This window comes from Typopeltis vanoorti, chromosome 19, assembly GCF_054136105.1.
Source record: "Typopeltis vanoorti isolate ZY-2024b chromosome 19, IOZ_Tvanoo_1.0, whole genome shotgun sequence".
Classification (NCBI taxonomy): Eukaryota; Metazoa; Arthropoda; class Arachnida; order Uropygi; family Thelyphonidae; genus Typopeltis; species Typopeltis vanoorti.
This window is the reverse complement of record NC_143567.1, coordinates 55,587,186-55,604,415: the sequence shown is the minus strand read 5'-3', so window position 1 is coordinate 55,604,415 and position 17,230 is coordinate 55,587,186. Positions and strand designations below refer to the sequence as shown.

Here is a 17,230-nt window from a genome sequence, read left to right as displayed (position 1 = left end):
AAAACTAGTGTTATTTATATGCGACTAGTTATGGTATACCAAAACAGGCAGATATCTGGGAAAACAAATGTAATGGGAACGATTAATCAAGATTTCATTGGACATAGAAAGAGAGTAAACTATTTTCGTACTAATGTTAGATTTGAAGCAGAAATGGTTCAAACACTTGTTTTCCTAATATTTTATATTTCATTCTGTTTAAGTGAGCATATCATTTCAGATTTGCTTTCTTTGAATATTTAATATATGTGTTGGGATCAATGGTAGAACCATATTAATCTCAATTCTGTGTTGTAAACTGCTGACTGCATTTTGGCTGAAATTTATTGAACTCGCTTCCCTGCATGCTAGCATGTTTTATTGGTCATCACTAAAAATTGTGTACATTGCTGAAATATTTTACTTGTTCTGTAGGTTCACAACTGAAAACATAGTTGATGGTAAAAAGTTTCTTTATCTGTCTTTATTTAATTTGGTTAAAGACATGTAGCAGATTTATTCAAGAGGATGTCATCTGTGTAGTGAATTAAGCTTAATATCTTCTATTTACATGTCAAGTTTATCACTTTCAGTAATAATGTGGTCCCTATAGATTTTAAATTACAGCGGAAGCTGTAATCCTGCCTTCAAACCATCTTCTGCTATATCCTTCAATTCTGACTATCCGTTGGCAATCCTTCCATACAAATTGTGAAAAATTGCATGAGTAGCATAAACAAATAGCGTAGAATTCCCCTGGAAATTTCAAGTTATTGCTAATTTCAGTGGATGAAATTAGCAATAATTGCTTCATATAGTGCAGAGGTGGAAATCTGCTGTTTGTTCTATATGTGAAGGGCGCAGTTAGGTCCGTTTTGCAATGGGGATATGAATAGGCATTTAGAGGAAACTGCAACAAGAAGGGATGCAGAACTACTAAAATTCTACCATTAGAAAGGGAGAAATTTATTTCTATATCTAACTCAAGTATTAGCTGGTTAGATGAAAAGTAAGAATATTGAGATATCTGTCAGAGTTATGCTTCCGGTTACTAGAATTTTGAACGGGACAGATCTGTCATTTAATTTCAACGTACTGATAAATGGAACTTTGTAATTGGCCTTTCACTTGACTAACATAGTGTCCCCTCTTCTCCAAGACTTCTTCTGAGAAACCTGGTGAAGCAGTGGCATGCTTCCTCAAGTAGAAAATCAGTTAGATATCATACATCAGCACGATGTAAGTCTTTACGTGACTTGCAGAGATGTAAGTTGTTTACGTGACTTGCAGAGTTTACGTGACTCTGCAAGTCACGTAAACAACATGTTAACACAGAAGACTGGGTTAAGTCTTAGTTGCAAGCTCATAATCTTCTTTCTCAAGATACGGAAGAAACTTGCCTGTTCAAACCACTCACGAACACATTCTGAAAAGTTCTACCAGGTCTAATGCTGTAATCCTTAGAATGGCCAGTATATCTCATCTTCATTTACTAAGTTGCTAAGAACTTCAGGAAAGTTCACCATCTCTGTTGACATAGTCCTATAACTGTGCAGTCCTTCCATACCTATTTTATATTAATTCCTACCTATGAAAGATTAGAGACCTGTAGTTCATTATTACATTGGCAGGCTGAGGATTAAATATTTTGGAAACCCTGCTCTAGTATCCAAACATTGAATGTTTTCAAGCCACTTCAAACTCTAATAGGCTCACGTTGGACAATAAATTTCATCTGAATACATTCATGCCACAGTGTTGGGGATTTGAAGTTTGAGAATTGAATCCGTACCCTGTTGGTTGGAGAATAGATGCTGTCTATTCAGCTAGCCAACATGGAATCAGAAACATTAGACATATCCTAAACCAGTATGAAGGGGAAATTTTCAAAAGATAGCCTTTGAAAGCTCAAAATACTTAGTGTTATTTCCTAATGCAGTTCAGCAACCACTTATGCAAATTTATTTCTGTTTTTAGTGGCTCTGTGTTCAGTTTAGTCCAGTTTTTTGTATTGTCTAGTTATGATATTTTTCTTCTTCCAGATTTCCAGATTGAGATATATAAGTAGCTAACATAATTGCATTTCTTTCTGGTTAATAGAAGATATATCACTCTTGTGTCATGTCTCACCATATCTGCACATGCAGTTATGTCAATGTTTTCTGCTGCATACTGCCACATAAGTAAAAAAACTTTTACTTACTTCTCCTGTAAAACAATTACCAGGTAACACAGTATGGGTTGTGGCAGATCTTGCCAATCTCACCTGAATTCCATAAATTCCAAGTTGGAGAGGTTGAATTTGTTCTTTTGTAATAATTAACAAACTTAGGACAGTAACTCTGAAATGTACTTACCTGACTTGTTCTTTGAAAAGATAATTGTCAGATATGCTTTGTACATATCCAGAAAACTGGTATCTGCTCCATACAGACCAAGGAAAACACAGATTGGGTAACTTCCATTTCATCTCTCACACACACACACACATACACACAAAAAAAAAAAAAAAAGGCAAACCAGCCTGGAATACATGTAGTTTGCAGACATAATACACTACGTTTTTATCATGGTTTAATTCACAACACAAGTGGATTATTAATAAACAATATATTTATTTACTTAGTTGCTGTTAGTTTGTTACTCTGCACAAACAGCAACAATTAGTTAATAAATAGTGGGTAACAGTTTAAAATTGTAGTGGGCAACATAAATAACTAAAGTCCTAATTGGTGCCATCTATTGTTAGATACAGAGAGAGAGAGAGAGAGGTTGGAAAGTATTAATTTCATCTTATGACTTCCAAATTTTTGGTAAATTGATGCACTATACTTGTTGAGGTTCGGGAAATGTTTTAAAGCAGCTGCTGATTCCAAAAACAGTTTGACTTGTAATGACTTCTGTGTAGCATTTTTTTTTTTGTATTCCATCTAATATTGTGTGAAGGGGTGCCCAAGGCATGGTCTGCAAGTCCTGAATTGCCCATGACAATGGTGTTGAATGTATTATGTTCTCCAAGGCAGATGTCAACATATCTTTATGTGTATCCATAGTAAGCCAAGTCACAAGTACAGTGCACTTCATATACTCCTGGATGTGAATGTGGAGAGCTTGTTCTTAGGTGAACAGATAAAGGTTTGCCAGTTTGATATATGATTTAAATGTAGTTTGGAGTTATGTATTAAGCACTCTAGATATCTTTCAGATTGATTCATTACTACAGTGGCATTACCTTTTGTGCCTTTGTTATGATATTCTTTTTATTGTGTAGTGCATTTAAGGCTGTGATTTTTGATAATATTGATATAATCATCTTTTTTTCCCAATAATCAAAATAGATTATTGGGAAAAAAGTCGCTTTCTTGTTACAAAGAGACTTAAACTGCAACCTTTTTGTGGAACCCTAAAACTTCACAAACAAGATACACCCTTATGCCTAGTTGTTGATAGTATAATCAGTCCTGTGTAAAACTGCTAAGCATTTTGCAAAAATCATTACCCTGCTTACAGTAATCTATTATTTATCTAACCTTCAAAATAATGATCCTTCAGTTAAATAACCCTTGTATAATGTCAACCAACTTCTGGTAGAGAATCATGTAATTTCACTTCAGTTATCAGACCCTTCAATTTCAGAACCTTGCTGTTCTGGTAATTGAAGGGTCAGATAAATGGTAGATTACTGTACTTCTTCCTCCTTTTGTTTTAAAAAAAAAAAAAAAAAAAAAAAAAAAAAAAAAAAACTTTGTTTCATTAAAAAATATATTAAATAATCATATTCTAAAAAGTTTAGACATAATGATTAGCTTTAATATTACTTCACTGTTTACTAACGTACCATTAACTGATGAATTGATAGTCTTACTATTTCCCAAATATTTGAATCATTCAAATTTTCAGTACTTGCTGATTATTTCACATGGAAAAGAAAAATGCCCAAACAATTAGATGGGACAGTTATGGATTTAACCCTTTTTCCACCTTTGGCAAATTTCTACATGGAAAAAATTAGTTAGAAAACAAAACACTTCAGAATGCAGCCATTCTGAAACCAGTGGCTTGGCTGTGCCATGTAGTGTTTGTTATTCGACCACTTGGTCCAGACACATTCAGTACATTTCTTTATTAAATTGTAAAGGAATCAAATAACTTTACGCTTCCCAGATACATTAGTCACACATCTTCCAAATGGTTCATTATCCTTTTCTGTTTACAGAAAGCCTACACCTACTGGAAGATATTGCACAATCACATCAACAGTATGATATACTAAAGATACTAACACAGAATCAGGTCTGTCTGTTCCAATGATACTGCTCTTAACATAGAATTTGCCTGTCTTTGCCACTTCTAGAAGAAAATACTACACAGGACCATGGCTCTAGAAATAAAACAAATCTACTAGCCACAAAAATATTTCTCTCCAAAGGTATCAGTTTAGTTTATGTAAATATTGTTAAGTGATGCTTTAAAAAACTAAATGATATGAAGAAAAATAATAACATTCATGAAAAAAAAAAACTAGAAGGCAAGTCCCACTTACTGTGGAGCCAGGTTCACTTTTGGCACACACTTTGACTTGTCTTTGCATGATAATTTATTTTTTTAAATAACAGTATTAAAAAGCCTTTTCATTATATAAAATATTCAAGTATTTAATTACACTAAGCCAATTCTTGTTATGAGCTTTGAAAATAAGCTTAAGACAGTACTGTATTACAATTGTGAACTTAAAGGTGCTGGAATAATAAGTTGTATAGATGTACTGTAGCACATAATCAGATTGTGCTGATTTTAATTTTTGTGTTTATAACTACTGGTTTCTTTTATTAATGAAATTGTTATGTGAAAAGCACCTCAACTATTTTTTAAATAATAGATTGTCTATTATGTATGTCAGGAGTACTGTATATATGCATATTGAACTGAATGAATACATTGATTTGATTATAAAATTTATTTATTGAAAATAATCAGTGTAATTTAATTTAAATGTGTGCAAGATTTACTGATTCCAAGTAAAGCAGCATAATGCTAACATATAACTGTGGCTCATTTTCTCACTTCATGACAAAGCATGATGCATTATGAAGTATGCATGGAGTTCTCACTGTAATGAGGGGGATTTTTGGAACTCAATAGTGGATATTTATGAAGTCTTTCATACAGAAAAAAAAAAATTTAAAAGTTTTCATTGTCATAATGTAGCAATTGATAACAGGTCATCTATTATGAGAAAGATACAGCAGGTTAATTTTTTAATTGACTGTTCATATTTTCTTAGTTCTTATCCTTAAGTGATATATTTTTTCATAAATATTCTTCTAATTTTTTAGGAAATGACAATGTAAACTGTATTATTAATTATAAAAACTTTAATAACTATCTATATTTCAGGAATGTTACATTCCCATCTTCAGGGATCACAAAACAATGATATGTGCACACAGGTAATAATACTAAGCAAAATGTGGCTGAAGAAAGCAACTGAAGTCAGTCTAGAGTCCTAAAGATGCCCTCAGGCTAATTGGGTTGTCTTGGCCATTGGGCTGATGTTCTTGGAATGCTCTTTTTCTGAACCTACACATATAGTTAGATACATTCACTAACAGTCACCCCCTCAACAATATGGGATTATAAAAACCCTGTATAACAGGGCAAAATTAATCAATTCAGATAACAATGCCCTAATTACTGAAGTTAACCACTTCAGTAGTTTACTTCAGGTTAACTTCAATAGTTTAACGCTGTTATACAGATTAAACACTACTGAAGTTTAACCTGTATAACAGGGCAAAATTAATTAGTTCAGATAACAATGCCCTAACTACTGAAGTTAACCACTTAACACCTTCTTAACCAATGGCTACAGCCTCCAACAAATCCAAAAAATATTAAAACCAGTTAACCAAAACCCTCTCTCCCCCTTCATAACAGAGATTACTCTAAACCTATCACCATTCTCTATATCTGGGGTATATCCAAAAAACTAGCAAAAATCCTAAGAAAATATGACCTCACAACTAGTTACAAACCACATAAGAAATTGGCATCCCTTATCCACTCCACTAAAGAACAGCCGCTTCCTCTAGACCTACCTGGAGTATACCAGGTCCCTTGCAGTTGCAAAATGTCCTATGGGCAGGACAGCCAACATCAGAATATCCAAACACAAGGACTACATCTGATTTCACCAATAATACAGCCACTTGAGATTTGCTGACCATGCATATGGACACCCACAACAGAATATGCTGGAAGAAAGCCACTTTATTACACTGCAGCAAGTACAAGTATGAAAGATTATTTATTATTCCTTGAATCAACCTCAACCTCGGGGTGCTTAAGGGTCAAAGCTGTATAACTGAGAGGAGACCTCCACATAGCCTTTAAAGGAATGCGGAGAACCGACCAGGGCTTCTGACCTAATGTCCAATCCTCACCTTCTCGTGGTGCACCCTGTTGGATATCTACCTGGATACTGAACGAACGAGAATGGGCTGGCAATTTGGGATTTAGCCAACCAAATTGTATTCTTATTGGTTAAACCAAAATAAGAAAATGATGGTACAACATGACAAAGTTTCATGCTGGATGGGGCGTTGCCCGGTTAAATAAGGCCCCCGTTGTTTTCGCCAGGGAACCAGGGTGAACAGTGAAAAGTCAGCTATTGGAACAAATCTGAAAACACACCCCAACTCAACATCACCAGAGTTCAAGATCGGTACTATTAACATAAGAAGTCTGAATGGCAAAGAAATGGAGCTAGTTGAGGAATTAGATAAGTACCAGATCGACATAATAGGGGTGACTGAAACAAAAAAGACAAAAACTGGTGAGATCTTTCTGAGCAATAAATACAAAATGTTATATTCAGGCAATGACAAGGAAAAGAAGGAGTAGCCGTAGTATTCAACACAAAATACAAGGCTAATCTTCTGAATGGCAGTCAGTCTCAAGTAGAGTAATGTGGGAAAATATGAGAATGGGGAACTGGACAATGAGACTTATTTGTGCCTATGGTCCCACAGAAGGTTCTACTAAGGTAGAAGTGGAGGAATTTTTTGAGGCTTTAGAAAAAGCAACTGACACAATGAAAAAGGAAAAGTTGGTCCTTGTTGGGGATCTAAATAGCAGAGTGGGAAATGATTGTGAGACATACAGAAATATTTTGGAGAAAAGTGAGACATACAGAAATAAAATTTGGAGAAAAGAGCAAAGCTAATAATAATGGCAAATATCTGTTGGATTTCTGCTCAGGACATGGACTGGTTATTACTAACACCATGTTCCAACATAAAAATGTGCACAAATTCACATGAAGAGAATATGCAAGGAATAAGAAAAGTCTTGTTGACTATGTTATTGTTGATAGTGATGTTTTCTCCCTGGTGCAGGACACCAGAGTGTACAGAGGATTTGAAATTGGAAGTGATCACTATTTAGTCTTGAGCAGGATTAAATTGAATTTCATATTACTATTATTATGGGCAACTCCAGGGAGTCATTAGACTCATCGAGGGAGGCCCCAAATCGTATTCATCACAATCATTTGACATTCATACAGTATCTATCATACCTCGCCTTAAACTCATTCACTGTCACAGCATCCACCACAGACTCAGGGAGCGCATTCCACTCATTCACTACTCTAAAAGTAAAGAACCCAGCTCTAACACCTTTACTAACCACACTTTTGCCCAGTTTCCATGGATGTCCCCTAGTCCTCCCACAATCAGCCCTGTTCTCAAAAATATCTTCTGAATTAATTTTATAGAAACCCTTCAGTAATTTGAATGTCTCAATCATATCTCCCCTCCTCCGCCTATCAACCAATTTTTGCAACCCACAAATCCTGAACCTGTTCTCATATGGTTCATTCCACAGACCTGCTATCATCTTGGTCACTCGCCTCTGGATCCTCTCCACCTCCTCCCATCAAGAAGAAACCTAGGTGACCAAATCTGAGCACAGTAGTCTAGATGGGGTCTTATCAAGGCTCGATACAGAGGAACAATAACCTGCTTGTCTCTGCTTGTCAACGTATTCTTCAGCAACCAAGTGATTTGATGAGCTGATTTGGCCACTTTTGCAATGTGTCCCCTAAATTTCAATTCCTTATCCACCAACACTCCTAAATTTCATGCCTCATCAATTTCCTGGAGCACGGTTCCACCAATGCAGTAAACTGCCGCCAATCTTTTCACCCCAAAATGCATAACCTTACATTTTGCCACATTAAATTGACATCCATTCTCCTTAGCTCAGACCTCCAATCTATCCAAATCATCCTGCAAAATTTTGACGTCATCTGCATTCACTATTGCCCTACCCAACTTCGCATCATCCGCAAACAAATGAACTGTTCCTCTCAGATCCTTTCCTATATCATTTATGAACAAATTAAACAGCAGTGGTCCAAGAACAGATCCTTGTGGCACACCACTAGTCACAGGCCGTCTTGTGGACTCTACTCCTGAGTAAACCACTCTCTGATATCTCTCCGTCAACCACCCTCCTATCCATCTCACCAACCCTATGTTCATTCCCATATGCTGCAATTTACTGATTAGAATTCCATGTGGTATCCTGTCAAAGGCCTTAGCAAGGTCCAGTGGAATCACTGTAAACCCATTACCCTTATCCAGTTCAGCCGTCACTGTGTTATAATACGTGAGCAAGTTACTGAGGCATGACCTACCCTTCACAAAACCATGCTGTCCCCGATACAGTATCCCATTTTCTTCTATCCAATCTTGTATTTTCCTCTTGACTATTTTCTCTAAGACCTTGATAATGATTCCTGTTATGCTGATTGGCCAGTAATTTTCAACAGCAGCCTTGGAACCACCTTTGTGCAGTGGAACTATTTTCCCCTCTTTCCACCCCCTTGGGACTGACCCAGTCCTGAGGCTCAAATTAAACAAAATGGTCAAGGGCACTGACAATTCTTTGGCCGCTTCACTTACGACACGAGCTGGTACACCATCCAATCGAACAGATGTATTGACATTGAGGTTCTGTAATAGACTAGTTACCTCTACTTCATTCATCACAATTCCAGTATAAGCTGTTGGTTCTTCCATTCCTGCAAAGTCACCACCTGGATGATATACTCTTGCAAAGTGCTCGCTCAGTAATTCCACAATATCGACTGATTCGGTTACCTCCCTTCCCTCGGCATTTTTTAAGATCATTCTACCATGAGCATTTTTCCTTTTACTTGCAACATATTGAAAAAACTGTTTGGGATTCTCTTTAGCCTGCGTGTCCAATTTCCTTTCGTAATATGCTTTTGCTTTTCTTACCACCCTCGTTACCATCCTGGCCTGAGCTGTATACTGTTCCTGCGCCTGATGGTCACCCTTCTCCTTAAATTCCCTCCACAATTGTTTCTTTTTTTGCAGCTCAAGCTTAATAGTGTTATTCATCCATTTAATCCCTACTTGATTTATTATTCGGACTCTTGGTATACAGTGAACCATTGCCTCCTGCAAACAGTTCTTAACACTACCTCCCATGCACTATCAACATCCAGCCCTTGCAGTTTTACATGCTATGGCATTGAGCCAAGCACACACCTAAGCTTGTCATACTTACCAGCCCGGTAATTCCACATGTACCCTGTCTTAATTGTAAATTCGACTCCTTTAGCCACCTCCCAAGTCATGACCTTATGGTCACTCTCACCAATTGGTGGCAATATGGTCGTGTTCGTTACAGCCACATTCTCGGTTGCAATTACTAGTTCCAGCACTCTCTGCCCCCTGGTATTTTCCAATACATGTTGCCGTAGATAGTTGTCCCTTAATAACCGCATAAAATCCAATTCCTTCCTCCCATGTGCCCTCTCCTCTTTCCAGTCAATGTTACCATAATTGAAATCACCCATAATAATTACCCTCCTTCCACTCATTTCTTCTATTTGCCTATGCATACTATCCCCACCATTCACTCCATCACCCGGTCTATAGCAGCACCGAATTGTATATTTTGTTCTTCTAGATTCTATCTCACACCAAACAGCCTCAAATGTGCTTTTTTCCCTATCATGCAGTTCAACTTCTATACTCCTTGGCTGAAGTTCATCAGCTATCATCAATAACACTCCTCCCCCCTTTTTATTCACCCTGTCACTCCTGAACACGCTATACCCGTCGCATTCAATCCCACTAGCTTTATCATCTTCTGTCAGCCATGTTTCACTAATACCGACAACCTGTGGCCTGGAAGTGCCAACCATGGCCAAAAACTCTTCCTTCTTGTTCCTAATACTCCTGGCATTAGTGTACATGAATTGCAGAAGCCCATTTGTCCCACCCTACTTTAATGCCTTATACTAACTATCCCATTCTGATTTGTTGTCCGTCGTACTCACTCGGGCATAATATACTCATTCATATACTTAACTGCCCCCCTAAAGTCTGCATATCTACTCCCCCCCTCTTAATAAATCTAGTTTCCCTGAGTCTGTACATCCACTTCCACATCATTCATCAACACTCTTTCAAGTCTCCGTACACCAATTCCATTCAAATGCAACCCATCCATCTTATATAAGTCCTTTCGCCCATCGAACTCATTCCACACATCCACAAATTCCACACCATTCTCCATGCATAACCCACGCATAAAGTCATTGGCAATTATGGCCCTCCTTCTAAACACTTCGCTGTCATACTGTGGTAAGATACTCACCATCCTAACTCTCTCACTCTTCTCTTTTGCCACCTCAAACAACTCCCTCACATCCTCTATCATTTCCATTTTGTCCTCTTTCAAATCATTCGTTCCTGCCACGATTATCATCTCTTTCACCCTCTGTTTTTGCAGTCGAATAGATTCGCTGACGTCCTTTATGTTCGCACCTGGCTGGTACGACTTCGTTAAACTCTCAATTATTACGCCTATTAATAGCGAATCCCCATACAGCACTCGCTCCTTCATTTTATTGACGTTTGCGAACATGCTATTATTTGCCGTCACAGACTTCCGCCGGTTATTTGTCGGTACGTTCAACACACATTTTTCCATATGCTCCAGTTGTCTTTTAGCTCTGTGTATCGCACCATTCAAACGGGCAATTTCGCTACTTGCATTTATCTCACCATTTTCATTATCGATCAAATCATCCATTCTTTCTGTGTTTCTACCTTCATTTACATTTTCGGCGACGCTCTCACACCTATTTGGCACTACCACGCAATTCTCTAGCACACCGCCATTTTCTACATTCTGACTATCGTTAACGATATCACTCTCGATACACGAAACGCTTGAAGTCCTCATTCTCTTTACACTTTTTACACATATTAACTCCACTATCACTTTCTAACCAGACTCCCACCGCTCTTCGCAAGGCATACATCTCACAGACAGCACATTGCATAAATTCGTTTACATCAAAACTCTTAAACAAACATGGCGACCTGGCCGCCATTTTTTTCTTTATCGGTGCCATGTGTACGCTATCTTTTCTTAAAAATAATAATTAAAATAACAGAAAACACGCAAAAATTGCACAGACACACCAAGAAACAAAGCAAACAATACTACTTAAAATTCTAGTAAAATATCTAATGTTAACACAAAATGCTACTAATCTTTTCAGGAGCTCTCGACAAGCTGACGATCTAATTAGTGCGACACCAAGCGACGACCTAATGTTGAAAAGATAACATGTATTAAGAAAGTTTTAAAGCGAATAAAAGTTGAGCAGCTCTCAGAAGTGAACTGTAAACTAAAATACACAAAGATTATTGAAGGAAAAATGAAAGAGTTTGAGAACAGTAACCAAACCCTGGAGATTCAGTGGCAAGCCTTGAAGAAAGAAATGATTGATTCAGCTAGAGAGGCTTGTGGTGAAGTTGTCTGCAAGGATAGAAAAATTAGAACCCCATGGTCGACACAGGAAGTTAAAGAGGCAGTGAAGGAAAAGAAGAAAGTATATATCAAAAGTTCCTGGCAAATAAGTCAGCTTGTGCTCTTAGAGAATACAGAGACAAATGCAAGAAAGCTAAACACTGTGTAAAACTAGCTAAATAAAAGTCATGGGAGGACTTTGGCAAGAATATAGAAAATAAATGTCAAGAAGGTGACAAAATATTCTGGAGGTTGTTGAAGAAGCTTAAGAACGGAAGAAAGAGTGCTGTAAAAGGAGTTAGAGATGACAAAGGTGAGATGAAAACGGGAGAAAAAGATATCCTTGAAGTATGGAGTAATTACTTTGAAAACTGCTAAATGAAACAAGCAGTGATGACAGCACAGTGGTAAAAAAACACTGACCAGGCATGCAGTCAGGAATACATAACCATACTTGAAGTAGAAAAAGCCATGAAAGGCTTGAAATGTGGAAAGGCAGCAGGAGTAGATGATATTCGACCAGAAATGCTAAAGTATGGTGGTATAAGAGTCTTACAGTGGCTGCACTGCATAGTTCAGAATGCCTGCACAGAGGAATGAATTCCCGATGATTGGTGTAGAGCTCTCATAGTACCCATATATAAAAAGGGAAATAAAACAATGTGAGAATTACAGAGGTATTTCCCTACTGAGTGTTCCTGGCAACATCTATGCAAGTATACTTGAGAAACAGTTGAGAAAAATTGTGGAAGAAAAGCTTGGTGAAGAACAAGCTGGATTCAGGCCGAATAGAGGCTGTCAGGATCAGATCTCCACTTTACGACAGATAGTGGAGAAATCATGGGAATATAACAAAGATCTGTATTTAAGTTTTGTCGATTTTAAAAAGGCATATGACAAGGTGCCAAGAGTGAAGCTATTCAATATGCTACAGTTAAATGGTGTCAATGGGGCATTATATCAAGCAATACTTAGTCTTTATTTGAGTTGTAAGTCAGCAGTTAGAATTGAAGGAAGTACAGAAAGATGGTTTAATGTTAAATCTGGTGTGAGACAAGGATGTACATTATCCCCTCTGTTATTCATTATCTATATGGATCACATTATGAAGGAAAGTGTTATTAAACATGATATCAGAATTGGAGATGTTAATGTCAGCTCTTTGCTTTATGCAGATGATGTTATACTTCTAAATAAATCCTACAAGTCTGCAAGATTCTCTGACTAAATTGAATAGCTGTTGTAATAGATATGGTATGAAGGTCAGCAATAAAAAGACAAAGACAATGAAAATAGGCAGAATCATTGAAAATGTCAACTGTGTTGTGAATGGAGAACCTGTGGAACAAGTAAAACATTTCAGCTACTTAGGCACGATTTTTAGTGAAGATGGTAAATTTAATATAGAAATAGACATCAGAATCAGCAAAGCTGGTATGTTGGGAAGTCAATTGAATAAATTCATATGGAATAAGAGAGAAATTAGTCAGAACACTAAATTTGCTGTATACAAGACAGTGTTCAAACCAGTTTTGACTTATGGAACCGAGAGCTGGGTCTGAAGTAAAACACTTGACCAGAGACTAAGGACTGCAGATATGAGAGTCCTGAGAAAGGTTATAGGCATGAACAGATGGCATCAATGGCAATATCATATTAAAAACAAGGATATTAGGGAAGAACTTGACATTGTCAGCATCCAGGAATGCATTAGCAGAGCCAATCTCAGGTGGTATGGTCACTTAAACAGAATGGGAGAAGAAAGATTAGCAAAACAAGTGTTCTGTTCTCTGACAGGTTGGCAGGAAAACAACCCAGAGGAAGACCAAGATATAAGTGGATTGATACTGTACAAAGTGCCTTAGACGATAGAAATATAAGATCTGATAATGTTGGAGTCTTGACAAGTAACAGACTGATTTGGAGGAAAATTGTAGATAGGAAGTTAGTAATGCTGTAATTTTTTTTCATGTAGTACTATCATATCCTGTACATCCTTTGAGGGTAAATGGCAGGAATTTGATGATGATGAATCAACCTCAGCTCTGAAAAACTTCCCAAACCTCAACAAATTTTGGTGCATGGAACTCCCCAAATTTGGGAAGCTTGCATTCTAAGAACATGAACTCCAACAGCCAAGACAACCCAGTTAGTTGCCTTTTTTCAGCCTCATTTGCTTAGTGTTAATGCCTTTGTGCACATATCATTGTTTTGTGATTCGATTCTAGAAGATGCAGAATATGACATTCTGAAAATATAGGTAGTTATTAAAGTTTTTATAATTAACAATGCAGTTTACATTGTCATTTCCTAAAAATTAGAAATATGTCTAACCAATATATAAGCCTGTCTACAATAATTTTTTCATAAACAATTAGTCTTTTTCTTGATATAGAAAAAATAAAAGAGAGTTCTGAACTTTAAAGGAGATAACAGGAAAAAAAAAAAGTGAAGATGATTGATTTTATGTTATGACTTTCAGATGAAATGGGCAACTAACATTTTCAAGTGTTTATGTGATTCTTTAAAAGAGAATGCTATGGTGAATTGGATTTCCGATAAGATATTTCCAGAGAGCTGGGAATAAACCTTCTTTAATAAATTTGTTTGCAACCACCCATGATCAAATAACTTCACACTGAATGAGATGTTTTAAAATGGGAAAAAAAAAAAAAAAAACTGTTAATTATGCAAAAAAAAAATTTTTTGAATGCATTTAGAATTAGGCTGAAAATTCACTCACCAGTTGGTATCTGATAACCTGCTTGTGTTTAGTGGATTTCTGGAGCCATTGCACAAGACTATAACAAAACCATCACTATTCCATACATTAGGGACACATCTGAAAAGACATCCAGAGTGCTTAATAAATACCACCTCAACACCACATTTAAACCATATATCAAACTGGCAACCTTCATCTTATTCAGCTAAGGACAAGCTCTCTCCTTCTTCACATCAAGAAGTATATGAAGTGCACAGTGCTTGTGACCTGGCTTACTATGGACAGACAGAAAGATCTGTTGAAGTCTGTCTGCCTTGGAGAACATAAGAAATATATTTGGCACAGGATTAGATGAAAGAAAAAGTGCTACACAGAAGTCATTACAATTCAGAGAAACTGTTTTTGGAATCAGCAGCTGCTTTAAAACATTCCCCAGTCCTCAACAAGTAAGATTGTATTAATTTACCAAAATTTTGGAGCAAGTCATTTTCTGATCAAATTAATACTTTGCAACCCCCCCCCCCTCTCTCTCTCTCTCTTGCTCTCAATATATCCACCAATTGTTGCTGCCAATTAGCACTTTGCTTCTTTGTATTGTTACAGTTTTAAACTGTTACTCACTAGTTGTTGCAAACAGCAACTAATTGTTGCTTTTTGCATACTGTGACAGACTGTTTTGTGCTCTGAAGATGCTGAGTACAAAACCAGCAAAATATAAACAACTTAGTAAATAAATATACTATTTATTTTCTTATTAATGCTTTGTTTTGTGAATTGAACTGTGATAAAAACTCGACATCAGCTACCAACACATGAGCCTTTCTATTCGCATAATACACTGGCTTCATATAACTTCATTTGCTTCAGCCATAATTCCAAGCAACCTTTACATCACTGCTGAGGCTAGTTGTCAGTTGATAGAGTATGAACGAAACCATATTTGAAGCTTATATTGAAATTTGTATATCTGATTTATCTTTTTCAGTGAAAAACTATACCTCATCTGCAACATATTGATAGCTCAATATATAGAACTCTTCTTAATGAAAGATAATTGTATGTCTAAAAAGACATTGCATCTCTTCTTTGTGACAAAAAAATTGTCTTTGCCTTCCAGGTTTTTTCAGATTTATTTTATCAGTATGATTTTAAAATGGAAGGAATTATGCTTATCAAAATTAATACATTGAAGTGAATTAGAAACTAATGTTTATTATTGTTACATATAATGTAAATTTGCACATTTGTGTGCACTTTCAATTAAAAATTTTAATCACTGATACATTTTAAAGCTTTTCAGACTGAAGGGAAGTTGTACTTAATCTTGGACTTTCTGAAAGGTGGAGATCTTTTTACAAGATTGAGTAAAGAGGTAATTGGTTAATTTATTACTTATTTGTAAATTTTTAAAATTAATGATTTGCTGGAAACTCAAATTACATTTAGTGTTATAATTTTCATTCTAGTGACAGCACACACTCTTTTGTTGCAAAGACTTGGATTTGAATTCTGCTATGACATAACATAATAGTCTTTCTACTTGAGGGGAATTTAGCCAGTTTCATACAGTGATGGTAAAATTTTAACCCTAAGAAACTCTGGTTTTTGTTTTTGAAAAAAAAAAAAAAAAAAAAAAAAATGCTTTGACCATAGTAATTAGATAAATGCCTTATAATTAAATGAATTAGAGTTGGGGGTGTGGGGAATTGAGATTACTTGCCCATTAAAGGCATATTGGAATAATACGTGAAGTATGTTTCATAGAGCATAAAGAAAATTGTTCAATTCCCATACTTACTAAAACGCTTACTTTTTTATGTGAATTTCTGCTTTATAAAGTTAATATCATATTGAATAATGTAACGCCACCAAAAATGTCCAAAATTTGTTCATTTTAGTGTGTAGCAGAATCAGTGTTTTGTTTTAGTTAGCTGTTTCTCTGTGCTAATCTCTCTTAGTTTTGGATACTTACGTAAATTTATCAGACAATACTGCACTCAGGTAGAAATGAGGAATGTAACTTCATACCAACAGGACTATAATAATGTATCAGATGGTAGTGATTGTATACCTCCAGCATGTCAATTAGTATTTTCTTAGGAATGACATAATAAACTTACAATGTGGGCATTTATTAAGAGACATTGGTTGAAAATGGTGAAGAAGTGAACTACTAGAAAGGGTTTTAAACTTTTTTTTTTTTTAACTTTAAAAAATTGTTATTACCACATTCATAGTGCATTTGGAAGAATAATAACTGTCACTTACTGGATTCAGGTGTTATTGTTACATGTGCAACATAGAACTTTTTTTTTTCTTTCTTTCCCAACTGAAGGTGTTAGCTTTATTCAGTTATTGCAGGGCATTTCCTCCCAGTATTTCATATCCTTATTTACTATATCCCAGACAATAAAAGAAAAGGTTGGTTGGTTTAGAAAGCCAAGATATTTGTCATGGCAGTTGTTGTATACATCCATTGTGGGGGGGGGGGGTGATATCCTCACTTACTTTAGGAATAGTTTTATTCTGCTGCTGGGATTCAAGCCCATTGATCAGGTAGTATATTCTTTTCTTGAGATTGATGGTTTTTCTTTCTCTTTTTCCTGCCAGAATGGTTCTTAATTCCTCTAGCTGGCTGGGTAAAAAGGCCACTGATGTCAGCAG

The 17,230-nt window shown here is 36.2% G+C and overlaps 1 protein-coding gene across 1 annotated transcript in view; it reads left to right on the top strand.

Moving 5' to 3' along the window:
• Positions 1-17,230, top strand: part of LOC150096137 (ribosomal protein S6 kinase 2 beta-like) — a 335,208-nt gene that overhangs the window by 112,485 nt on the left and 205,493 nt on the right. Inside the window, exon 6 of the mRNA XM_090409619.1 lies at positions 15,859-15,938. Coding sequence (XP_090265745.1) covers positions 15,859-15,938 — 80 coding nt within the window. The remainder of the gene's footprint in view (positions 1-15,858; positions 15,939-17,230) is intronic.